General features: G+C 39.9%; 1 protein-coding gene across 1 annotated transcript; it reads right to left on the bottom strand.

The window, feature by feature from the left end:
* Positions 1–2,259: 2,259 nt before the first annotated feature.
* Positions 2,260–26,661, bottom strand: crybb2 (crystallin, beta B2). The gene is made up of 6 exons (XM_061985880.2): positions 26,586–26,661; positions 17,687–17,774; positions 14,915–15,033; positions 9,086–9,218; positions 8,860–9,002; positions 2,260–2,562 (listed from the first exon to the last, which is right to left on the bottom strand). The coding sequence occupies exons 2-6, from the start codon at positions 17,747–17,749 to the stop codon at positions 2,394–2,396; spliced, it is 627 nt and encodes a 208-aa protein (XP_061841864.2). The 5' UTR covers positions 17,750–17,774; positions 26,586–26,661; the 3' UTR covers positions 2,260–2,393.
* Positions 26,662–27,039: the final 378 nt, after the last annotated feature.

Below are 27,039 nucleotides of genomic sequence, written 5' to 3'. Positions count from 1 at the left end.
GAGGGTTTTAAACACATGCTGAACGTGCTTGAACCACGTTACGACATCCCGTCGCGCACCCACTTCAGCAATAAGATTGTGCCAGATCTTTATGAGCAGGAGAAGAAAAAAGTTGTGGATGAACTATCCCGAGCATCATCTGTTGCGCTCATGACAGACGGGTGGACGTCCATGGGAACTATAAGCGCTCACTTCATCACAGCAGACTGGGAGATGAGAAGACACGCCCCCTCTACGAGAGTCACCTTGTGCAGGTACTGACACAAGCAGTGGAGGAATGGAAGATAAAGATATCCCAGTCACACGTGATAATGCCAAAAATCAAATAATTACAGAGAATGAGGCAGGATTGGGACCACAGATAGGTGCTTTGCACATGTAGTGAATTTGGCATCACATCTCAGTCAATAGGATGGAGCGCCTCTTTGGGAGGATCAGGAAGGTTTCTTACTTCCACCCAAGCACAACAGCTGCTCATGTGCTTAAGACAAAGCAAGAAATGCTAAAGCTGCCTGCTCATACATGATGTCCCAACGAGGTGGAACTCCACTTATGATATGTTGGAGCAGCAGGCAGCTATATACTCTGCATTGACCCACAACACCCTGAAGACAAATGTCACCCTGTCTGATGATGATGTGAGAGTGGCAGGTGAGGTCCTCCAGGTGCTTAAACCCCTCAAAAGTGTTCCATCTCTACTGGGCACTGAAACTTCACCATCTGTGTCAATGATCCTGCCACTGAAAACAAGGATTCTACAATCCATGGCTCCAAGTGTGGAAGACAGCAGCATCACTCCAGATGTCAGGCTTTATTTCACTACCTATCTTTCAAGGAAGATGATGTTTCTTCTTATGTTGCACTTTAACTTGTTTTTTATTAATGGTAATTGGTCCAAGTTTAAAGAAAGGAGGAATGCCTTTTTATGTTGCACTGTTTTTCATTAATTATGTTAAAAGGAAAATAAAAATGCATGTCAAGTTGATCAACAGATTGTATTATTCTCCAGTGCAATAACAGTACTGAAATGAAGGCAAAAAGGGCATTAACGGGAGCTTTAAAAAAAAAAAAAGAAAAAAAAAGAAGTAACTAAATAATTACTTTTCACAGTAACGCATTACTTTTTGGTGTAAGTAACTGAGTTAGTAACTGAGTTACTTTTGAAATAAAGTAACTAGTAACTGTAACTAGTTACCGTACTGGTTTTCAGTAACTAACCCAACACTGGCTATAAGTGACCAGAACATGAATTGATTAAACAAGTTGAAAAACTTATTGGGGTGTTACCATTTAGTGGTCAATTGTACGGAGTGTGTACTGTACTGTGCAATCTACTAATAAAAGTTCCAATCAATCAGTCAATCAATATGCAATTTTCTGCATTATTTTGTGGTGTTCACTCGGTGTGTGTTGCGATAATAAATGATAGCTTTCCGATTTTTATGATAGAAAAAAAACATATCACATTGAAAAATAATGATGTTGACTTGTAGTACGTTTTTTTGGATGGCAAATAATTACAACATTGAAGATTCTTTAAAAAAAAAAGATAAACAATGTGAATTCAAGCCATCTTCTGTTTGGAACTAACATGATAGATATTTATGTGCATTGCATGATGATTTGGTTTGTTACAAAAACAACATAAAAATAAAATAAAATAAATATATGATACAAAATGAAAATCATGTGTGGAAATATTTTTTTGTAAAAAAAACAAAGATTTGTCCAGAAGGACCAATAAAAGCTAATAATTGGAATTTTCTGTCAACTATTTTGTCAACATTGGGATTTGTTATATGTTGTATATATTATATAAAAATATAATATAATATAATATAATATATCAGTATATGTTATATACTGTATGTATAATCTGTAAATATTACATACATGTTATATTTGATATTGCTACTATGATACATTTTTAATACCTGCATTATCCTTTCCATCCTTACCCTTTCCATCCTTTGAAACTGAACTACTGTGAGGAACAATTTCCCTTGAGTATCAATAAAGTTTGTCTAAGTTTAAGTCTAGTGGTTCAGGCTTTAAAGGGTGAGAGGGGCTTTTTACAACTTGCTCACAGTTACATTTTTCAAACCAAAAAATATATACTTTTAAAATGTTGATATTTTTCAGACTTACTAAGTATAGTGAATACAAAGACATCCGCATAAATGTTGCAAAGAGCCCCTTTTAACCTTCTCAGTGAACCGAGGTAGTTGCATTACAGCATAGACCTGGCTCAGAGACAAGTAAGCAAGAACATTTTATTCATTTGCTTGAAGGATATCATGTCTGCACCGCTGCAATGCGTTGGCCTACTGGTGCAGGGTGCAACTAATGAGGGCTGCGGAGGTCAAGGTTCATACTGGGAAACAATCACAAGCTTAGTTGACAGGGTGAAAAGCACCCCTCTGATGCCACTGCATGTCTCTGATGCGCCGAACTGACTGGATCTGCGGGATCTGGGCCCCGAACTCCATGTTGTCCTTATACTCGCCCTTCTCGAACAGGTACTGGTAGCCTCTGTAGCCCGGGTACTGATAGCCCACCCAGCTGGTAAGACAGGAAATAGAGGAGGATTAGTCCTGAGTCCACACTGCAAAAAGTCAGTGGTCAAAAACAAGAAAAAAAAATACAAAAATGAGGGGTATTTTACTTGAACTAAGCAAAATTATCTGCCAATAGAACAATACATTTTGGCTTGTCAAGACTTTTCAAAAATACCTTAAAATAAGTATATTCTCATTAAGGCTGAAACGACGTGTCGACGTAGTCGACGTCATCGGTTACGTAAATACATCGACGCCGTTTTTGTGTGTCGGCGCGTCGCATATTTACGTCACACTACTTTACTGTCATGGCGGAGCGCAAAGCAGACGATGCGAGCGAGGGGAAAAAAGCATGCCAAAAGTCGTCAAAAGTGTGGGAGTATTTCAATAAACGGCCTAATAATGTTGTTGTATGCACACTGTGTCGAGCGGAAATGGCCTATCATAGCAGCACAACGGCTATGAACGAACATTTGAAAAGAAAACCCCCGACAGCGTTCTTGCCATCACCATCAACAAGTCAATCGTCCGCGTGCGTATACGTTGTCATTATTACACAAAAACATGAATGTGTCATTTGTATCTGCGTTGTAAATTCATAAACTAAAGCACCGTTTCGCTCTGAGAGGCGCGTTTGGCGTGCCTGTTCAGTGTTTACAAAGACGCGCTCCTCTTTAACGCTGTGGAGAGGCGGCGGCGGCGGCGGCGAGCGAACGGCGAGGCGGGGCGCGCCGGGAGCGACGCAGCAATCGTGCCCAGGTGCGCGATCCGCGCAGTTGGAAGAGAAAAGACTTTGTGTAAAATTAAAAGATTGTAAACCTGGCAAAGCCGTCTGGCGTTCAGTCTGTCGGTCCTGAAAGAACCCCACGGCACAAGACGTGTCACAAACGCTAACGTTAATTAGTTGTGCAAATACCTTTTACAACGTTAACAGTTACATATACTATGTACAAACCAACAATTAACTTTCACTTTAATCATACTATCATTGTTGTGTTATTAAGCAAAATAAGCAATACTTTTACTTTTGTTGAAATGTTTACACTGTACACTTTTTTGTATTGGATGTTTAGCTTTATTTTTGCACATTTTAGCAAATAAGCAATACTTTTACTTTTGTTGAAATGTTTACACTTGTTACAGAATATTTCCGTTTTGCACTTTTTTGTATTGGATGTTTATCTTTATTTTTGCACATTTTAAAGCAAAATAAGCAATACTTTTACTTTTGAAATGCTTATACTATTCCAGAATATTAAGATTTGCACTGGATGTTTACTTTTATATTTGCACATTAAAAAGCAAATAAGCTACTTTTAATTTTGTTAAATGTTAAAAGTTTTAAATGTTTACATTGTTACAGAATATTTTGTCATGTTGTTGTCAATGTTGACTGAGTGGCCATACTTTTTTTTTTGTAAATAAAAGCCATGCCTTTTGAAAAAACTGGCCTACATTTATTTTTTCCTCTTCATTTTAAATTAAAAAAAAATCGGTAAAAGGAAAAATAATCTATAGATTAATCGAAAAAAATAATCTATAGATTAACCGATTAATCGAAAAAAAATAATCTATAGATTAATCGATAGAAAAATAATCGTTAGCTGCAGCCCTAATTCTCATTAATAACAAGTGCACTTTTCTTGGTAGAAAAAAAGAGACCTTTTTTGCTCAATATGTTGAAAAATATTCTTAAATGAAGTAAATGCTAGTCCCATTATCTTGACATAATGATATTACATTTCTTGAAACCAGCAAACTTATACTAAAAACTAGTTTATTGTTCTTAATGGAAAGGCAACAAGGCAAGCGCTTGTTACTCTCGGGGTCTCCTAGCCGCTCAGGCAAATCATATTGTCTAAAAATGCATTTTTCCATGGATAACATGACATCATCGCGCCAAGTGCGTGCTCTTTCAGTCAATTAGTGCGCATATATAAAGCCCGGCCGCCGGAAAGTTTTTTTTTAATTTTAATTTTGAAGAATTTATCTGAATGTGCATGAGTACTGTCGGAGGCAGGTATTTACATATATCCGAATTTAAGTGTTACTTCTTTTATTTCATAATCATATTACAAAACAGCTAGTGTTTTTCTTCCAATTGTGGTCTTTTGGTTGTCTGCAAAAACTGTGTGCTTAACCTTGAATGAGGAATGTAAGAAAGAGAGATACTCCTTTCTCTTATCTAGCCTTATTCCCAGGTGCGGAGGACAATGGGCATGTGTTTTGGCTGGAGGGACATGACTGCGAGGGTGAGAGAGAGAGAGAGAGACTTAAGAGGGGAGAGGGTTTTTCGGGGGGGGGGGGGGGGGGGGGGGGGGCAGACCATCTTGGCGGCGCGATTGAATGTTCTATGCTGGACTGGTCTCAATGTATATGCAAAGCTTTGCAAATATATTACAAAATACCTATTCTGTCTCTGGTGGTTTTTCTACTCAGCTTTAAGTGTCGTAAAGAGCTTGGGAGCGACTTGTGACTTGAATTCCCTGGGAGGAACAACTGGTCCAAACGCAACAGTACCTATTTTCTATTCTTTCATTGAAAATAAAACAGCAAAGTCCATTTGGCTGTCATCTGTTTTAATTATGAGACACAATTGTGTCAAAGTCACGATTTTTTTTGGCATGCTTGAAGTAAAAAATGGTTACTTTAAAAAAGTAGTTTTCTACTTGTGAGTGTTGATGACACAGCTTTGCAACACTTGATATTCTAGTTTCAAGCATGTTTTACTCAATATAGGTCATCAAATCTCAGCAACAAGCTGTAATATCTTACTGAGATCATTTAGGACCCATTCATACATCCGTTTTCTATCGCTTGTCCCTTTTGGGGTCGCGGGGGGGTGCCGGAGCCTATCTCAGCTGCATTCGGGCGGAAGGTGGCGTACACACTGGACAAGTCGCCACCTCATCACAGGGACAACACAGACAGACAACATTCACACACTAGGGCCCATTTAGTGTTGCCAATCAACCTATCCCCAGGTCAATGTTTTTTTGGAGGTGGGAGGGGCCTATCCCCAGGTGCATGTCTTTGGAGGTGGGAGGGGCCTATCCCCAGGTGCATGTCTTTGGAGGTGGGAGGGGCCTATCCCCAGGTGCATGTCTTTGGAGGTGGGAGGAAGCCGGAGTACCCGGAGGGAACCCACGCAGTCACGGGGAGAACATGCAAACTCCACACAGAAAGATCCCGAGCCCGGGATTGAACTCAGGACTACTTCGTATTGTGAGGCACATGCACTAACCCCTGTTCCACCGTGCTGCCTAATTTAGGACCAAAACCCTTAAAACAAGTAACTATTTTTGTCCAAATGTCCAAAACACACCCAGCAATGGTTCACAGGAAGGCGGGGAAGAAGAGGGGAAAAGGCGGCCAAAATGGTCAAAAGTCCCAATTCTGTCCAAAATCCCTCCCCGGGTTCCAGTCCCACGAGTCCCGCCACCGGCCGCACACGTCCCAGGATGCAAAAAATGACCAAAACGCACCCACCAAAGTCCCACAGGAAGTGGGGGAGAAAAATGATAAAAGTCGGCAAAAGTCCCCAAAAATGTTCAAAATACCTCCCCAGGTTCGAGTCCCACAAGTCCCGCAGCCGGCTGCGCAAGTCCTGGGATGCCCAAAATGTCCATAACACACCCGGCCGAGTCCCACGGGGAGCGGGGATAAAAGTTGGAAAAGTCGGCAAAAGTCCCAAAAATTTTAAAAATACCTACCCAGGTTCGAGTCCCTCAGGTCCTGCCGCCGGCCGTGCAAGTCCCGCCGCCGGCCGGGATTCCCAAAATGTCCAAAACACGCCCAGCAAAGTCCCACGGGAAGGCGGGGAGAAAAGTGAGAAAAGTTGGTAAAATGTTCAAAAATCACACATGGAGTGTCACAAGTCTTAAGACGTGTGGCACTCCATGTGTGACTTGAACCTGGGTAGGTATTTTGAACAATTTTTGGACTTTTGCCAACTTTTCCAACTTTTATCCCCCCTCCCCGTGGGACTTGGCTGGGTGTGTTATGGACATTTTGGGCATCCCAGGACTTGCGCAGCCGGCTGCGGGACTTGTGGGACTCGAACCTGGGTAGGTATTTTGAACATTTTTGGGGACTTTTGCCGACTTTTATTATTTTTCTCCGCCACTTCCTGTGGGACTTTGCTGGGTGCGTTTTGGTCATTTTTTGCATCCTGGGACTTGTGCGGCCGGTGGCGGGACTCGTGGGACTGGAACCCGGGGAGGGATTTTGGACAGAATTGGGACTTTTGACCATTTTGGTCGCCTTTTCCCCTCTTCTTCCCCGCCTTCCTGTGCACCATTGCTGGGTGTGTTTTGGACATTTGGACAAAAATAGTTACAAGCATGTTTTACTCAATATAGGTCATCAAATCTCAGCAACAAGCTGTAATATCTTACTGAGATCATTTAGGAGGGTGCATGGGAGTTTGCCCAACCAGTCTACATGTGCTTTGTGGACTTGGAGAAGGCATTCGACCGTGTCCCTCGGGAAGTCCTGTGGGGAGTGCTCAGAGAGTATGGGGTATCGGACTGTCTGATTGTGGCGGTCCGCTCCCTGTATGATCAGTGTCAGAGCTTGGTCCGCATTGCCGGCAGTAAGTCGGACCCGTTTCCAGTGAGGGTTGGACTCCGCCAAGGCTGCCCTTTGTCACCGATTCTGTTCTGAACTTTTATGGACATAATTTCTAGGCGCAGTCAAGGCGTTGAGGGGATCCGGTTTGGTGGCTGCAGGATTAGGTCTCTGCTTTTTGCAGATGATGTGGTCCTGATGGCTTCATCTGGCCAGGATCTTCAGAATTGGGACTTTTTACCATTTTGGTCGCCTTTTCCCCTCTTCTTCCCCGCCTTCCTGTGCACCATTGCTGGGTGTGTTTTGGACATTTGGACAAAAATAGTTACAAGCATGTTTTACTCAATATAGGTCATCAAATCTCAGCAACAAGCTGTAATATCTTACTGAGATCATTTAGGAGGGTGCATGGGAGTTTGCCCAACCAGTCTACATGTGCTTTGTGGACTTGGAGAAGGCATTCGACCGTGTTCCCCGGGAAGTCCTGTGGGGAGTGCTCAGAGAGTATGGGGAATCGGACTGTCTGATTGTGGCGGTCCGCTCCCTGTATGATCAGTGTCAGAGCTTGGTCCGCATTGCCGGCAGTAAGTCGGACACGTTTCCAGTGAGGGTTGGACTCCGCCAAGGCTGCCCTTTGTCACCCATTCTGTTCATAACTTTTATGGACAGAATTTCTAGGCGCAGTCAAGGCGTTGAGGGGATCTAGTTTGGTGGCTGCAGGATTAGGTCTCTGCTTTTTGCAGATGATGTGGTCCTGATGGCTTCATCTGGCCAGGATCTTCAGCTCTCACTGGATCGGTTTGCAGCCGAGTGTGAAGCGACTGGGATGAGAATCAGCACCTCCAAGTCCGAGTCCATGGTTCTCGCCCGGAAAAGGGTGGAATGCCATCTCCGGGTTGGGGAGGAGACCCTGCCCCAAGTAGAGGAGTTCAAGTACCTCGGAGTCTTGTTCACGAGTGAGGGAAGAGTGGATGGTGAGATCGACAGGCGGATCGGTGCGGCGTCTTCAGTAATGCGGACGCTGTATCGATCCGTTGTGGTGAAGAAGGAGCTGAGCCGGAAGGCAAAGCTCTCAATTTACCGGTCGATCTACGTTCCCATCCTCACCTATGGTCATGAGCTTTGGGTTATGACCGAAAGGACAAGATCACGGGTACAAGCGGCCCAAATGAGTTTCCTCCGCCGGGTGGCGGGGCTCTCCCTTAGAGATAGGGTGAGAAGCTCTGTCATCCGGGGGGAGCTCAAAGTAAAGCCGCTGCTCCTCCACATGGAGAGGAGTCAGATGAGGTGGTTCGGGCATCTGGTCAGGATGCCACCCGAACGCCTCCCTAGGGAGGTGTTTAGGGCATGTCCGACCGGTAGGAGGCCACGGGGAAGACCCAGGACACATTGGGAAGACTATGTCTCACGGCTGGCCTGAGAACGCCTCGGGATCCCCCGGGAAGAGCTGGACAAAGTGGCTGCAGAGAGGGAAGTCTGGGCTTCCCTGCTTAGGCTGCTGCCCCCGCGACCCGACCTCGGACAAGCGGAAGAAGATGGATGGATGGATGGATCATTTAGGACCCTTAAAACAAGTAAAACACTAACATCAAATCTGCTTAGTGAGAAGAATGATCTTATCAGACAGAAAATAAGCAAATATCACCCTTATTTGAGATATTTCATCTTACTTAGATTTCACTTTTTGCAGTGCATACGGTCCGATTCATACGAGCTGAGGGGATGGACTCACGTGCCGCTCTGAACTCGAACCGAGGAGACCTTTTCTTGGTAACCATGAGCATGGAAGCTGGGGACGTCGTCGTCCACGATTTCTATCTTCTTCCCCGCAAAGCTGGGGTTCTCATAAAGCACGATCTTGTGCTCCTGGCTGTCCTGGGGAAGTAGACGACGAGCATGAAGAGAGTGATGCACATTTTTCATGGAAAATGCACGCGTTAAAAAGTCTGCTTTCTCACCACTTTGATGGGTCGGAATGCGACGATGGTGTCGCTGCGTCTGCTGTTGGTCCAGGAATCCCAGCGAGGATACTCCCCCTTCTCAAACACATACTGCTCGCCCTTGCAGTCCGCCTGCTCGTATCCCACCCATCTGAGGTGAAGTGTTGTTGTTGTTGGTACACCAGCGTGCATTTTGAGCATTCCAGATGCTACAACTAATCCAAAGTAGGTACATTTTGCCTGAGAATTAGCGTCCTCTGGAGTGGACATTGTTTTGTTTTTTTTGGGTCTGTGAGTTTTGAAACATGCAGAATTAGAAATGTCCACTGCACAGGACGTCGGCCCTCGGGAGGATAGACTCAGTGAAGTGAAGTGAATTATATTTATATAGCGCTTTTTTCTAGAGACTCAAAGTGCTTTACATAGGAGAAATATAATGTCATTTAAAACATTTGTACGCACGTACAACACTTAAGACCTTCAGTACAGGTAAAAGCCAGTAAATTAGAATATTTTGAAAAACTTGATTTATTTCAGTAATTGCATTCAAAAGGTGTAACTTGTACATTATATTTATTCATTGCACACAGACTGATGCATTCAAATGTTTATTTCATTTAATTTTGATGATTTGAAGTGGCAACAAATGAAAATCCAAAATTCCGTGTGTCACAAAATTAGAATATTACTTAAGGCTAATACAAAAAAGGGATTTTTAGAAATGTTGGCCAACTGAAAAGTATGAAAATGAAAAATATGAGCATGTACAATACTCAATACTTGGTTGGAGCTCCTTTTGCCTCAATTACTGCGTTAATGCGGCGTGGCATGGAGTCGATGAGTTTCTGGCACTGCTCAGGTGTTATGAGAGCCCAGGTTGCTCTGATAGTGGCCTTCAACTCTTCTGCGTTTTTGGGTCTGGCATTCTGCATCTTCCTTTTCACAATACCCCACAGATTTTCTATGGGGCTAAGGTCAGGGGAGTTGGCGGGCCAATTTAGAACAGAAATACCATGGTCCGGAAACCAGGAGCAAGTTTTAGAGCACTTCATGCTTCCTGCTGCTGACCTGCTCTATGGAGATGGAGATTTCAAGTTCCAACAGGACTTGGTGCCTGCACACAGCGCAAAATCTACCCGTGCCTGGTTTACGGACCATGGTATTTCTGTTCTAAATTGGCCCGCCAACTCCCCTGACCTTAGCCCCATAGAAAATCTGTGGGGTATTGTGAAAAGGAAGATGCAGAATGCCAGACCCAAAAACGCAGAAGAGTTGAAGGCCACTATCAGAGCAACCTGGGCTCTCATAACACCTGAGCAGTGCCAGAAACTCATCGACTCCATGCCACGCCGCATTAACGCAGTAATTGAGGCAAAAAGAGCTCCAACCAAGTATTGAGTATTGTACATGCTCATATTTTTCATTTTCATACTTTTCAGTTGGCCAACATTTCTAAAAATCCCTTTTTTGTATTAGCCTTAAGTAATATTCTAATTTTGTGACACACGGAATTTTGGGTTTTCATTTGTTGCCACTTCAAATCATCAAAATTAAATGAAATAAACATTTGAATGCATCAGTCTGTGTGCAATGAATAAATATAATGTACAAGTTACACCTTTTGAATGCAATTACTGAAATAAATCAAGTTTTTCAAAATATTCTAATTTACTGGCTTTTACCTGTATATCAGTATGTGGAATTAAATGATGGAATGGATTAAGCAAAGCAATCCAACAATGTACTAATATGATCCACTTCAAGAAAGTCTTCACACTTAAAGTGTTTACAAAGTACAAAGAAGAAGAACCATGATAAACATTCTGGATTTATTTCATCCATCCATTCATTTTCCAGATAATCTTACTCATCTCACCATATGAAATATAACTTACTTCACTCATTATTATGTATTTATTTATTTGTAATGTTATTACTTATGGAGTATATTGTGAATACATTGAGAACAAGAAGTGAACAAAGGTTTTAGCAACTGTTATGTAAAGGAAAAGGGGTAGGATTATATAAGCTCTGCTTCTTCCTACTCCTTTTCAAACATGTTGAATAGAGGAACTGGAAATTGTGATGCATCATGTTGTATGCATGCATGTGTGATGCATCATGTTGTATGCATGCATGTGTGATGCATCATGTTGTATGCATGCATGTGTGATGCATCATGTTGTATGCATGCATGTGTGATGCATCATGTTATATGCATGCATGTGTGGTGTATCATGTTGTATGCATGCATGTGTGATGTATCATGTTGTATGCATGCATGTGTGATGCATCATGTTGTATGCATGCATGTGTGATGTATCATGTTGTATGCATGCATGTGTGATGCATCATGTTGTATGCATGCATGTGTGATGCATCATGTTGTATGCATGCATGTGTGATGCATCATGTCGTATGCATGCATGTGTGATGTATCATGTTGTATGCATGCATGTGTGATGCATCATGTTGTATGCATGCATGTGTGATGCATCATGTTGTATGCATGCATGTGTGATGCATCATGTTGTATGCATGCATGTGTGATGTATCATGTTGTATGCATGCATGTGTGATGTATCATGTTGTATGCATGCATGTGTGATGTATCATGTTGTATGCATGCATGTGTGATGTATCATGTTGTATGCACGCATGTGTGATACATCATGTTGTATGCATGCATGTGTGATGCATCATGTTGTATGCATGCATGTGTGATGCATCATGTTGTATGCATGCATGAGTGATGCATCATGTTGTATGCATGCATGTGTGATGTATCATGTTGTATGCATGCATGCATGTGTGATGTATCATGTTGTATGCATGCATGTGTGATGCATCATGTTGTATGCATGCATGTGTGATGCATCATGTTGTATGCATGCATGTGTGATGTATCATGTTGTATGCATGCATGTGTGATGCATCATGTTGTATGCATGCATGTGTGATGTATCATGTTGTATGCATGCATGTGTGATGTATCATGTTGTATGCATGCATGTGTGATGCATCATGTTGTATGCATGCATGTGTGATGTATCATGTTGTATGCATGCATGTGTGATGCATCATGTTGTATGCATGCATGTGTGATGCATCATGTTGTATGCATGCATGTGTGATGCATCATGTTGTATGCATGCATGTGTGATGCATCATGTTGTATGCATGCATGTGTGATGCATCATGTTGTATGTATGCATGTTCCAAATAAACTCAAACTCATAGCGAAAGCCATTACCTACGTCTTTTAAGCTAGATTTAAAGCAGTGTGGGTGTTGTTAACCCGTGATCTACTGCCGCTTCGGTACCTAATAAAAGGACCTCCTTGCAAGTCGCCTGTCTTCTCTGCATCCTGGGATCGCGTCAACCGCAACCGTAACAATGAGCCCTGCATCTTTTTTGTCTTGATCTCACATGACAGTTTGGACATAATTTTTTCCTCAGTTTCTGTATTATTTCCTGTCCGCCCCTTCTCATTTTTGAGCGCCGGCTCCCTCGCCTGTCGCTAGTTGCCATTCAGGAATCTTTTTATGCCAGCCCATTATTGCTTGTTTTGCTTCCATGCTGCACAGCTTTCCCCCACGCTTCCTGTGCACTCCCCTGCCACGCTATTTCTTAACATGTGTTATTGAATACAGTTTATCTGCCCTTTGCCTGCCATCTCTGCATCCTGGGGTCCAGGCAAACAACGCTCAACACCGAAACGTAACACTCTAATTTTTCTCTTTTTTTTTCTTGGTGTAAAAACACTGGACGACTGCAGTACATTTTAAGATATCTAAACAAAACATTTGTTTTATGGCGACAAGGCAAATATTTGTAATCTCCTATATTGTGTCTAAATAACTTGATTTTTAGGGCCAATAATAAGCACTTTGTTTAACCACAACGAACTATCTGAGTAAATCATAACAACTTGAAATCCTTTTGACACTCATTTTCCTCATTTTGTCACCTGTGTCGCTGACAGTAACGCCGTTACTTTCGGCGGTAACTAGTAGTCTAACGCGCTATTTTTTATATTCAGTAACTCAGTTATCGTTACTACATGATGCGTTACTGCGTTATTTTACGTTATTTTAATGTAGTATCGGCTAGAAACTGTGAAGATTTGAGTGTGTTTTATTGGAGCGCTGCGGAAGAGGTGACAAGGAAGAGGTGTATGTGTGTGTGTGGGAGGGGGTGTGTCTGTGTTTACTAACAAGACATGGCAAAGCCTGAAGCCGAGTTTCTTAACATGGAGATATTCTCACTACTTTTCTTTCGTCGACCACAAAGAAAAGAACATTTTAGTTAAATGTAAGTTGTGTCTTGGATCAAATATCCTATCCTAGCAATTAAAATCTACTGAAACAGCTACAAAAGCAACATGCTTCGACGAAGCTAGTAAAGAGAGACACACTTCACCTCCTAAGCAACAGCGTCTGGATTTTAACGAGGCACTGCGCACTGAAGTCTGTCAATTCTCTTATATACTGTTGCTCTTTGATTCTAGACTTCTAGAGTGTTTGATTAGCACATCACTCTAAATGTATAGACTATCCATCCATCCATCCATCTTCTTCCGCTTATCCGAGGTCGGGTCGCTGGGGCAGCAGCCTAAGCAGGGAAGCCCAGACTTCCCTCTCCCCAGCCACTTCGTCCAGTTCTTCCTGTGGGACCCCGAGACGTTCCCAGGCCAGCCGGGAGACATAGTCTTCCCAACGTGTCCTGGGTCTTCCCCGCGGCCTCCTACCGGTCGGACGTGCCCTAAACACCTCCCTAGGGAGGCGTTCGGGTGGCATCCTGACCAGATGCCCGAACCACCTCATCTGGCTCCTCTCCATGTGGAGGAGCAGCGGCTTTACTTTGAGCTCCTCCTGGATGACAGAGCTTCTCACCCTATCTCTAAGGGAGAGACCCGCCACCCGGCGGAGGAAACTCATTTCGGCCGCTTGTACCCGTGATCTTGTCCTTTCGGTCATAACCCAAATCTCATGACCATAGGTGAGGATGGGAACGTAGATCGACCGGTAAATTGAGAGCTTTGCCTTCCGGCTCAGCTCCTTCTTCACCACAACGGATCGATACAGCGTCCGCATTACTGAAGACGCCGCACCGATCCGCCTGTCGATCTCACGATCCACTCTTCCCTCACTCGTGAACAAGACTCCGAGGTACTTGAACTCCTCCACTTGGGGCAAGATCTCCTCCCCAACCCGGAGATGGCACTCCACCCTTTTCCGGGCGAGAACCATGGACTCGGACTTGGAGGTATATGTATAGACTATAAAGTTCACAAACATAAAGAGGGATGCTAGTGGGCCAGGCCAATCTTTCCTTATCTCTAAACTAAAACTGGGGAAACGTGTAGAGTGTTCTGGGCTTCAGACATGATTTTATTTCACAATTCCTTGAGAGAAAAAAACGCCTGGTTAGGCTTTGTGTATGTAGTGTGTGCCTTCCTTGCTTTACAGCGATGTTGTTATTATGCTGTTTGTTACTTATGTATGTTATGTTGCAGCTATTTAAAATAGTTTTGTCAATTTGTTCTGGTCTGAAATAAATTGGCCCTTTGAAACATGTCAAGTTGATCAACACATTGTATTATTCTCCAGTGCAATAACAGTACTGAAATGAAGGCTAAAAGGGCATTAATGGGAGCTTTAAAAAAAAAAAAAAAAGTAACTAAATAGTTACTTTTCACAGTAACACATTAGTTTTTGGTGTAAGTAACTGAGTTAGTAACTGAGTTACTTTTGAAATAAAGTAACTAGTTACTGGTTTTCAGTACCTAACCCAACATTGGTCGCTGAATATCTGTTTTTGTTTTCCAAATGATTTGACACTCACGGTCCACAAAGCACCAATATGGAGCCCACTTTCTCCACGCCGGCTTCCTCCAGGTTGTTACAGGGACCAGTCAGCTCATGGCAGCGGCCCTGGAAGTTTTCCTGCTCATAGATAACCAACTGTGCGGAAGCAATCCACAAGCGGGGATAATGAATGTATTGATGCCATATTTCTACAAACCCCGTTTCCATATGAGTTGGGAAATTGTGTTAGATGTAAATATAAACGGAATACAATGATTTGCAAATCATTTTCAAGCCATATTCAGTTGAATATGCTACAAAGACAACATATTTGATGTTCAAACTCATAAACTTTATTTTTTTGTTGCAAATAATAATGAACTTAGAATTTCATGGCTGCAATACGTGACAAAGTAGTTGGGAAAGGGCAAGTTCACCTCCTTTTAACAACCCTCAATAAACGATTGGGAACTGAGGAAACTAATTGTTGAAGCTTTGAAAGTGGAATTCTTTCCCATTCTTGTTTTATGTAGAGCTTCAGTCGTTCAACAGTCCGGGGTCTCCGCTGTCGTATTTTACGCTTCGTAATGCGCCACACATTTTCGATGGGAGACAGGTCTGGACTGCAGGCGGACCAGGAAAGTACCCGCACTCTTTTTTTTTTACGAAGCCACGCTGTTGTAACATGTGCTGAATGTGGCTTGGCATTGTCTTGCTTAAATAAGCAGGGGCGTCCATGAAAAAGACGGCGCTTAGATGGCAGCATATGTTGTTCCAAAACCTGTATGTACCTTTCAGCATTAATGGTGCCTTCACAGATGTGTAAGTTACCCATGCCTTGGGCACTAATGCAACCCCATACCATCACACACAGGCCCGGCCCTAACCAATCTGGCGGCCTAGGCAAGATTTTAGGTGGCGCCCCCCCACATCGGCAGTGAAGTGTATATACTCACAAGAAACCGAATAGCTTTGTCTTTGACCTTTTTTTTACTTAAAGAAAGCAAATTAACAATCAGAATAGTTAACAAGATAAAAAAAATATGAATAAATAAATGAATGCAAAAAATAAAAAATGAATATATGAAATACAATATTTTTTACATACATATTGCTTAATTAACATTAATGATGTGCACTTTAACAACTAGGCTTACAACTATACCTAATATATAAAGGGGTGGAAAAGTGACTATTACCTGCAGGGCAAACATTAGCTAACCAGAAGGCAATAACACCTGCTTAAAAGATCTAATACAAATGTCCCTGAGGAATGTAAGGTGGGAGTACTGTAATTACCTAACGTTACATTATTATTTTCCATAACAATTTAGCCCCCTCCACAATATTAACCCGACGTTAAAACAGAACTAGCTACTTATTGATTAGCAATTGCCGAATCATGTAACATTAGCTTAATGCTAAAAAGCCAGGTTACTATCACATTCTGTAACAGACAAATAATTTCATGTAGGCTAACGTTACCTACCTGCTACCTCTTGTCTTTTTCTCGTTTCTCCTCCTCTTCTTTTCTCTTTTTTCTTCCCTGGGCACCTGACAGTTTTGGCCGTTTTGACATCTTGTGTTGATTTTTTGATGTGGTGACGTCCAAAAAGAGTCATGATACGGGAAGGGAGGGGGCGCACCGTGCGGGGGGGTAATATTGTAACAAATAATATTTCTATTATATAGGCTTTACTTTGCATTTTAATTAACGTGGGATTATTTTTTGTATTTAGAAATAATAGTACCACCTTTTTTTTTTTTCTCCAACATTTGTGGCACTGGCGTGGCGCCCCCTGATGGACAGCGCCCTTAGCATTTGCCTATACGGCCTATGCCACGGGCCGGCCCTGATCACACATGCTGGCTTTTGAACTTTGCGTCGATAACAGTCCGGATGGTTCGCTTCCCCTTTTTGGTCCGGATGACACGATGTCGAATATTTCCAAAAACAATTTGAAATGTGGACTCGTCAGACCACAGAACACTTTTCCACTTTGCATGAGTCCATCTTAGATGATCTCGGGCCCAGAGAAGCCTGCGGTGTTTCTGGGTGTTGTTGATAAATGGCTTTCGCTTTGCATAGTAGAGCTTTAACTTGCACTTACAGATGTAGCGACCAACTGTATTTAGTGACAGTGGTTTTCTGAAGTGTTCCTGAGCCCATGTGGTGATATCCTTTAGAGATTGATGTCGGTTTTTGATACAGTGCCGTCTGAGGGATGGAAGGTCACGGTCATTCAATGTTGGTTTCCGGCCATGCCGCTTACGTGGAGTGATTTCTCCAGATTCTCTGAACCTTTTGATGATATTATGGACCGTAGATGTTGAAATCCCTACATTTCTTGCAATTGCACTTTGAGAAACGTTGTTCTTAAACTGTTTGACTATTTGCTCACGCAGTTGTGGACAAAGGGGTGTACCTCGCCCCATCCTTTCTTGTGAAAGACTGAGCATTTTTTGGGAAGCTGTTTTTATACCCAATCATGGCACCCACCTGTTCCCAATTAGCCTGCACACCTGTGGGATGTTCCAAATAAGTGTTTGATGAGCATTCCTCAACTTTATCAGTATTTATTGCCACCTTTCCCAACTTCTTTGTCACGTGTTGCTGCCATCAAATTCTAAAGTTAATGATTTATCAGTTTGAACATCAAATATGTTGTCTTTGTAGCATATTCAACTGAATATGGGTTGAAAAGGATTTGCAAATCATTGTATTCCGTTTATATTTACATCTAACACAATTTCCCAACTCATATGGAAACGGGGTTTGTACATTGTTGTCAATTGTCACCAAGGTCACCTTGAGTGCACTGGAGCCTGGCTGCTGCTGCTTGGATGCAGGATTCTGGTGGTCTGTGGCCATAATAAATGGATAGGCAAAGATGAAACTGAAAAGAAACACGGCAGATATTTGCTTAGTGAGAGAAAATATCAACTGAAAACACAGCAGTTATTTGTAACTCCAGCAGCTACATTGTAGAACAGCTATATACCTTTCAGTCAATACTGTACTTCTCAGCAGAATATTTCAACCAGGGGTCCCCAAACTACGGATCTGGTGCGCCCGCGTCCAAAAGTCCCAAGTTTTTTTTTTTAAATGCTAGTTTTTTTTCTCTAATGCAGTCCCCCTGACACCCACACAGTCTCTCAGGCGCTCTAAAAGAATTGCGTGGTGGACTGTGTCAAAGGCAGCTGGAAGATCTAAACCAGGGGTGCTCATTACGTCGATCGCGATCTACCAGGTCGATCTCGGAGGGTGTGTCAGTCGATCACCAGCCAGGCATTAAAAAAAATAGTCCTCAAAATGAGCGATCATAAATCTGCACTATGACGTCACTTTCGTCACTTGATTGATATTCACGGCACCCGAGGGTCTTCTGAGATGACGCTGGCCGCTGCCGGCTCATTAAAATTACCGACTGGAAGGCGAGAAACACTTTATTTCAACAGACTCTGGCGCCGTACCTGTCGTCAAAACTCCAAAGACCGACTTGCACAGTTGCACAATAAAAGCTCTGCTTCATCCTGCCTGCGCTACCAAAATAAGAGTCTCAGAAAGCTTAGCGTGCACAAGCTAGCAAGCTACGGAGTTTGCCGACAATGTATTTCTTGTAAAGTGTATACAAAGGAGTACGGAAGCTGGACAAATAAGATGCCAAAAACCAACCACTTTCATGTGGTATTGGACAGAAAGGAGGACTTTTTTTCTCCTCCATTCGAAAATGCGGACATTATCATCACTACTGTCTGATTCCAATCAATGCAAGTCATCAGAATCAGGTAATACACCAACTTATATTCTTGTCTTCATGAAAGAAAGGAATCTATATGTGTTAAACATGCTTGTATTATCTTTAAACACCTTTAACTTGTTAACAATATTAACTATATGTGTTAAACATGCTTGTATTATCTTTAACCACCTTTAAGTTGTTAACAATATTAACTATATGTGTTAAACATGCTTGTTTTATCTTTAACCACCTTTAACTTGTTAACAATATTAACTATATGTGTTAAACATGCTTGTATTATCTTTAAACACCTTTAACTTGTTAACAATATTAACTATATGTGTTAAACATGCTTGTATTATCTTTAAACACCTTTAACTTGTTAACAATATTAACTATATGTGTTAAACATGCTTGTATTATCTTTAACCACCTTTAACTTGTTAACAATATTAACTATTTGTGTTAAACATGCTTGTATTATTTTTAAACACCTTTAACTTGTTAACAATATTAACTATATGTGTTAAATATGCTTGCATTATCTTTAAACACCTTTAATTTGTTAACAATATTAACTATATGTGTTAAACATGCTTGTATTATCTTTAACCACCTTTAACTTGTTAACAATATTAACTATATGTGTTAAACATGCTTGTATTATCTTTAACCACCTTTAAGTTATTAACTATATGTGTTAAACATGCTTGTTTTATCTTTAACCACCTTTAAGTTGTTAACAATATTAACTATTTGTGTTAAACATGCTTGTATTATTTTTAACCACCTTTAACTTGTTAACAATATTAACTATATGTGTTAAACATGCTTGCATTATCTTTAAACACCTTTAACTTGTTAACAATATTAACTATATGTATTAAACATACTTGTATTATCATTAAACACCTTTAAGGTATTAACAATATTAACTATATGTGTTAAACATACTTGCATTATCATTAAACACCTTTAACTTATTAACAAAAACATATATTTCATAAATAAGTAAATATAAATGATATATATGAATGAGGTAGATCCCCACGACTTGATCAATTGAAAAGTAGCTCGCCTGCAGAAAAAGTGTGAGCACCCCTGATCTAAAAGCACTAAAATGGCAGAGATGCCAGAATCAGACATTAAAAGCAAGTCATTAAAAACCTTTAAAAGTGCAGATTCAGTACTATGCAAAGCTTTGTATCCAGATTGAAATCTAAAGTGCTATTTTCATCTAAAAAAAGGCCGCAGTTGCGCCAAAACACATTTTTCCCAAAAATTTTGACACTAAAGGTAATTTGGAAATGGGCCGATAAATTGATAAACTTTTTTTTTTTTTTAAATAATAATATTTTTTTTTAATCTGTCCTTTCTAATCTATTTTCTACTGCTTGTTACTCTCGGTGTCTCCCAGCCGCTCAGGCAAATCATATTGTCTAAAAATGCATTTTTATTGGGTTAAAACAATTTAGCCGGGGGCCAGGCTGTGTATGTGTGTATATATATATATATATATATATATATATATATATATATATATATATATATATATATATATATATTGTCATGTCTGGGTGATCATGTTTTTGTTTTGGTCATGTTCGTTTTGGGTTTTGGACTTTTTGTGCACTTTTGTTTTGTCACCATAGCAACCATTAGTTTTCACCTGTCACGTCACGCACCTGTTTCACGTTTTGAGTCACGCACCTGCTTTCACTAATCATGTCCATAGTATTTAAGTTCATTCTTTTCAGTTTGTCGTGCTGACGACCTACTGTCATGACTTGGTCTTGGGTGTGTGCTTTTCCGGGATGCAACGGAAAGTTGGCTCGGGCGAGACGGGAATGTAAGTACATTTTTTATTTAAAGACTATAAATACAAAAAAAAGGATCAAACAAAAAGCGCGTACAGAGGCAGAGAATAAACTATGAAACCAAAAGACTATAGCAAAAAAGTACAAACGAAAAGCACGCACAATGGCGGAGAACAAACTAAGAAACCAAAAAGACTATAAACATGGAACAAAAACTTACTTGGCTTGAATAAAAATAGTTGCATGAAGAATGGACATGGAAAGAATGGACAGAGCATAAATGTGGGAAGGTCGTCAGCACGACAAACTGAAAAGAATGAACTTAAATACTATGGACATGATTAGTGAAAGCAGGTGCGTGACTCAAAACGTGAAACAGGTGCGTGACGTGACAGGTGAAAACTAATGGTTGCTATGGTGACAAAACAAAAGTGCACAAAAAGTCCAAAACCCAAAACGAACATGACCAAAACAAAAACATGATCACCCAGACATGACATATATATATATATATATATATATATATATATATACACTGCAAAAAGTCATTGTTCAAAAACAAGAAAAAAAATACTAAGCATTGAACTAAGCAAAATTATCTGCCAATAAAAAACAAGAAAATTTGGCTTGTCAAGACTTTCCAAAACAAGTAAAAATAGCTAACCTCAATGAAGCAAAAAATAGCTTAAAATAAGTATATTCTCACTAATAACAAGTGCACTTTTTTTTGGTAGAAAAAAAAGACCTTTTTGCTCAATATGTTGAAAAATATTCTTAAACGAAGTAAATGCTAGTGCCATTATCTTGACATAATGCCACTTTTTTTTTATTGTAATTTTGAAGAATTTATCTGAATGTGCATGAACTATTTCTGTTCAAAATTGTTTGGAATGTCAATTTTTTAAATATTAACTGTCAGTTTACTGTACTGTGCTAACTGTACTACTATATGAGTACCTATTTTCTATTGTTTCATTGAAAATAAAACAGCAAAGTCCATTTGGCTGTCATCTGTTTTAATTATGAGACACAATTGTGTCAAAGTCATGATTTTTTTTTTCATGCTTGAAGTAAAAAATGGTTACTTTAAAAAAGTAGTTTTATACTTGTGAGTGTTGATGACACAACACTTGATATTCTAGTTTCAAGCATGTTTTACTCAATATAGGTCATCAAATCTCAGCAACAAGCTGTAATATCTTACTGAGATCATTTAGGACCAAAACACTTAAAACAAGTAAAACACTCTAACATAAAATCTGCTAAGTGAGAAGAATGATCTTATCAGACAGAAAATAAGCAAATATCACCATTATTTGAGATTAGATTTCAGTTTTTGCAGTGTATATATATATATACACACTTATATATATATATATATATATATATATACTGTATATACTGTATATATATCAAATCCTCTCCTGATTCAATGTGTTTTCTTTATTTCCATGACTATTTACATTGTAGATTGTCACATCAAAACTATGAATGAACACAAGTGGAGTTATGTACTTAACAAAAAAAGGTGAAATAACTGAAAACATCTTTTATACTCTAGTTTCTTCAAAATAGCCACCCTGTGCTCTGCTTACTGTCATGTCTGTGTAATCATGTTTTGTTTTAAATCATGTTTTGTTTAGTTATAGGACTCTTTAGTTTCTGTCTTTTTACTCCCTTGTCTTGTTTCCATGATTACCCCATTAGTTTCACCTGTTCCACGTTTGGACTCATTGTGCACTCTTGATTGTCACCATAGCAACCCATTAGTTTTCACCTGTCACGTCACGCACCTGTTTCACGTCTTGAGTCACGCACCTGTTTTCGTTAATCATGTCTGTAGTATTTAAGTTCAGTGTTTTTCAGTTTGTCTTTCTGACGACCTCACCACATTTATGCTCTGTCCATTCTTTCCATGTCCATTCTTCATGCATCTATTTTTGTCCAAGCCAAGTAAGTTTTTGTTCCATGTTTATAGTCTTTTTGGTTTCATAGTTTGTTCTCCGCCATTGTGCGTGTTTTTCGTTTGTACCTTTTTGCTATAGTCTTTTGGTTTCATAGTTTATTCTCCGCCTCTGTGCGCGCTTTTTGTTTGATCCTTTTTTTTGTATTTATAGTCTTTAAATAAAAAATGTACTTACATTCCCGTCTCGCCCGAGCCAACTTTCCGTTGCATCCCGGAAAAGCTAACACCCAAGATCAAGTCATGACACTTACTGCTTTGCACACTCTTGGCATTCTCTGGATGAGCTTCAAGCACACATGTGAAGTGAAAACCATTTCAGGTGACTACCTCTTGAAGCTCATGGAGAGAATGCCAAGAGTGTGCAAACTTTTGGCCTGTACTGTATATATGCATGAAAACTGTCAATCTTATCACACAAGTATATATATATATATATATATATATATATATATATATATATATATATATATATATATATATATTGTCATGTCTGGGTGATCATGTTTTTGTTTTGGTCATGTTCGTTTTGGGTTTTGGACTTTTTGTGCACTTTTGTTTTGTCACCATAGCAACCATTAGTTTTCACCTGTCACGTCACGCACCTGTTTCACGTTTTGAGTCACGCACCTGCTTTCACTAATCATGTCCATAGTATTTAAGTTCATTCTTTTCAGTTTGTCGTGCTGACGACCTACTGTCATGACTTGGTCTTGGGTGTGTGCTTTTCCGGGATGCAACGGAAAGTTGGCTCGGGCGAGACGGGAATGTAAGTACATTTTTTATTTAAAGACTATAAATACAAAAAAAAGGATCAAACAAAAAGCGCGTACAGAGGCGGAGAATAAACTATGAAACCAAAAGACTATAGCAAAAAAGTACAAACGAAAAGCACGCACAATGGCGGAGAACAAACTAAGAAACCAAAAAGACTATAAACATGGAACAAAAACTTACTTGGCTTGAATAAAAATAGTTGCATGAAGAATGGACATGGAAAGAATGGACAGAGCATAAATGTGGGAAGGTCGTCAGCACGACAAACTGAAAAGAATGAACTTAAATACTATGGACATGATTAGTGAAAGTATATAGCCACCCTGTGCTCTGCTTACTGTCATGTCTGTGTAATCATGTTTTGTTTTAAATCATGTTTTGTTTAGTTATAGGACTCTTTAGTTTCTGTCTTTTTACTCCCTTGTCTTGTTTCCATGATTACCCCATTAGTTTCACCTGTTCCACGTTTGGACTCATTGTGCACTCTTGATTGTCACCATAGCAACCCATTAGTTTTCACCTGTCACGTCACGCACCTGTTTCACGTCTTGAGTCACGCACCTGTTTTCGTTAATCATGTCTGTAGTATTTAAGTTCAGTGTTTTTCAGTTTGTCTTTCTGACGACCTCACCACATTTATGCTCTGTCCATTCTTTCCATGTCCATTCTTCATGCATCTATTTTTGTCCAAGCCAAGTAAGTTTTTGTTCCATGTTTATAGTCTTTTTGGTTTCATAGTTTGTTCTCCGCCATTGTGCGTGTTTTTCGTTTGTACCTTTTTGCTATAGTCTTTTGGTTTCATAGTTTATTCTCCGCCTCTGTGCGCGCTTTTTGTTTGATCCTTTTTTTTGTATTTATAGTCTTTAAATAAAAAATGTACTTACATTCCCGTCTCGCCCGAGCCAACTTTCCGTTGCATCCCGGAAAAGCTAACACCCAAGATCAAGTCATGACACTTACTGCTTTGCACACTCTTGGCATTCTCTGGATGAGCTTCAAGCACACATGTGAAGTGAAAACCATTTCAGGTGACTACCTCTTGAAGCTCATGGAGAGAATGCCAAGAGTGTGCAAACTTTTGGCCTGTACTGTATATATGCATGAAAACTGTCAATCTTATCACACAAGTATATATATATATATATATATATATATATATATATATATATATATATATATATATATATATATATATATATTGTCATGTCTGGGTGATCATGTTTTTGTTTTGGTCATGTTCGTTTTGGGTTTTGGACTTTTTGTGCACTTTTGTTTTGTCACCATAGCAACCATTAGTTTTCAGAGAGAATGCCAAGAGTGTGCAAACTTTTGGCCTGTACTGTATATATGCATGAAAACTGTCAATCTTATCACACAAGTATTGATTCACTAATGGGCTTTGGAAAAAGGCGTAAAACTTTAACAAGTCCTGTTAGAGATATTCATAACAATACTACTCTTGGAAATAACTAATACCCTGAGTCCTATGTGACAGTGTTAGGACCAGAGGTGGGTAGTAACGCGCTACATTTACTCCGTTACATCTACCGGTACTTGAGTAACTTTTGGGATAAATTGTACTTCTAAGAGTAGTTTTAATGCAACATACTTTTACTTTTACTTAAGTATATTTATAGAGAAGGAACGCTACTTTTACTCCGCTACTTTTATCTACATTCAGCTCACTACTCGCTACTAATTTGTATCCATCTGTTAATGCACGCTTTGTTTGTTTTGGTCTGTCAGACAGACCTTCAAAGTGCCTGCCTTACTGGTGACGTTTCACTCCGTTCCACCAATCAGATGCAGTCACTGGTGACGTTGGACCAATCAAACAGAGCCAGGTGGTCACATGACCTGACTTAAACAAGTTGAAAAACTTATTGGGGTGTTACCATTTAGTGGTCAATTGTACGGAATATGTACTGTACTGTGCAATCTACTAATAAAAGTTCCAATCAATCAATCAAAAGTGTGAAGGAAAAAAGACCCTTTTTTATTTCAACCGTACATCCCGTCAAAAGCCTAAAGACTGACTGCACAGTTCCTGTCTTCACAATAAAAGTGCCGCTCCATAGCGCCTGCGCTTTCAAAACAAGAGTCTCCGAAAGCCAGCGCAAACAAGCTAGCAAGCTACGGAGTTTGACGCCAATATATTTATTGTAAAGTGTATAAAAACGAATATGGAAGCTGGACAAATAAGATGCCAAAAACCCACCACTTTCATGTGGTATTAGACAGAAAGGAGGAACTTTTTTTTCTCCTCCATTTGAAAACGTGGACGTTATCATCACTACTGTCTGATTACAATCAATGCAAGTCATCAGAATCAGGTAATACACCAATTTATATTCTTGTCTTCATGAAAGAAAGGAATCTATATGTGTTAAACATGCATGTATATTCATTAAAACACCTTTAACATGTAAACAAAAACAGCAAAATAAATACATATAAATTATATACTGTATATATATATATATATATATATATATATATGATATGTGTGTGTATGTTACTCATCAGTTACTCAGTACTTGAGTAGTTTTTTCACAACATACTTTTTACTTTTACTCAAGAAAATATTTGGGTGACTACTCCTTACTTTTACTTGAGTAATAAATCTCTAAAGTAACAGTACTCTTACTTGAGTACAATTTCTGGCTACTCTACCCACCTCTGGTTAGGACGCACCGTCACCATTTTAAAGGGTTTTTTATCAAATTTCAATACATTGATATGCATATTTGAAGAGAGTGTGCATAGGTGTCAAACAGGGGCTGCATAGTCAATTAATATTTAATTAACTAAATTAGTCAAATAAAAAAAAGTCCAAAAAATACTTTAAAAAAGTGTACAAATAACCTTTATTTTGTTTTAATTTTTTAAAAGTTTTAGAAAAATGTATAGACCACCTTTGTTTCAGCTGGATTATTCTGATTGTTATTATGGGTGTACTATCCACGTTTCAATGTGTTCTCATATGATGCCTTTTTTTTAAATTGTTTTTTTTATGTTGTTAAAAACTCTCAAGTCAACTTTGTTTGCCATTTTGGAGTTTTAATTCCAGCGTAAAGATACACATTCATTAAATACAAATTAATTGAACTACAAATTGGAATAAGTGTGCCTACTTTTAGAGGATGGCTGTCCAAAGTGCGGCCCACAAACAGTTTTTTTTATTTGGCCTACGGCACAACAAACGTAATATAATGCAACAATATTGATATTAATAATATTGATGTTACGTGTAGCACAACACTGACAAAATTAATCATATCAAAAACACTTTTTTACAGGAACAAAAGTACATTAGTCCAAAGTCACGTTGAGATTAAACATGTTAAATGAATCAAACCAGGCTGTGAGAATGTGGAATAAAAGTTATCAAAGAGGTGAAGTGCTTACCAGTGCCAGTCTGTGCCAGTGTGGCGGCGATGGTGTTGTGCGCTCAATTTATACGGGAAAGCCAGGGGTGGTAACTGTGCCAACAGCACCCGCTGTGAGCGTGCCAGCCCGCAGAGCAGCCCGCCATAGGCTGGCCAGGCTGAAATGAGGGGTCACCGCGTGGTTTCCCTTTCACACACGCCCACAAAGTTATTTCATTAGTTGTCACTTTTATCCAGCCTGTCATTGTTCCGTATCCTCGTGATTCAGCACTAATGGTGCCAGGAGTCCCAAACTCACAATGAGGGCCAGGAGAGGGAGCATTCCTATGTTGGGGCTAAATATATAAATATATACAGGTAAAAGCCAGTAAATTAGAATATTTTGAAAAACTTGATTTATTTCAGTAATTGCATTCAAAAGGTGTAACTTGTACATTATATTTATTCATTGCACACAGACTGATGCATTCAAA

Source organism: Nerophis lumbriciformis, linkage group LG12, assembly GCF_033978685.3.
Source record: "Nerophis lumbriciformis linkage group LG12, RoL_Nlum_v2.1, whole genome shotgun sequence".
Lineage (NCBI taxonomy): Eukaryota > Metazoa > Chordata > Actinopteri > Syngnathiformes > Syngnathidae > Nerophis > Nerophis lumbriciformis.
Note: the sequence above shows the minus strand (reverse complement) of the source record. Positions and strands in the feature narration are given on the sequence as shown.

What these genes read in the sequence shown, in the direction of transcription:
- crybb2 (XM_061985880.2), bottom strand. Translation starts at nt 17,749, where the DNA reads ATGGCCACAGACCACCAGAATCCTGCATCCAAGCAGCAGCAGCCAGGC. An exon ending in CAGGCTCCAGTGCACTCAAG is followed by an intron (nt 15,034 to 17,686) that starts GTGACCTTGGTG and finishes GCTTCCGCACAG; the next exon opens with TTGGTTATCTATGAGCAGGA. An exon ending in CATTCCGACCCATCAAAGTG is followed by an intron (nt 9,003 to 9,085) that starts GTGAGAAAGCAG and finishes CTACTTCCCCAG; the next exon opens with GACAGCCAGGAGCACAAGAT.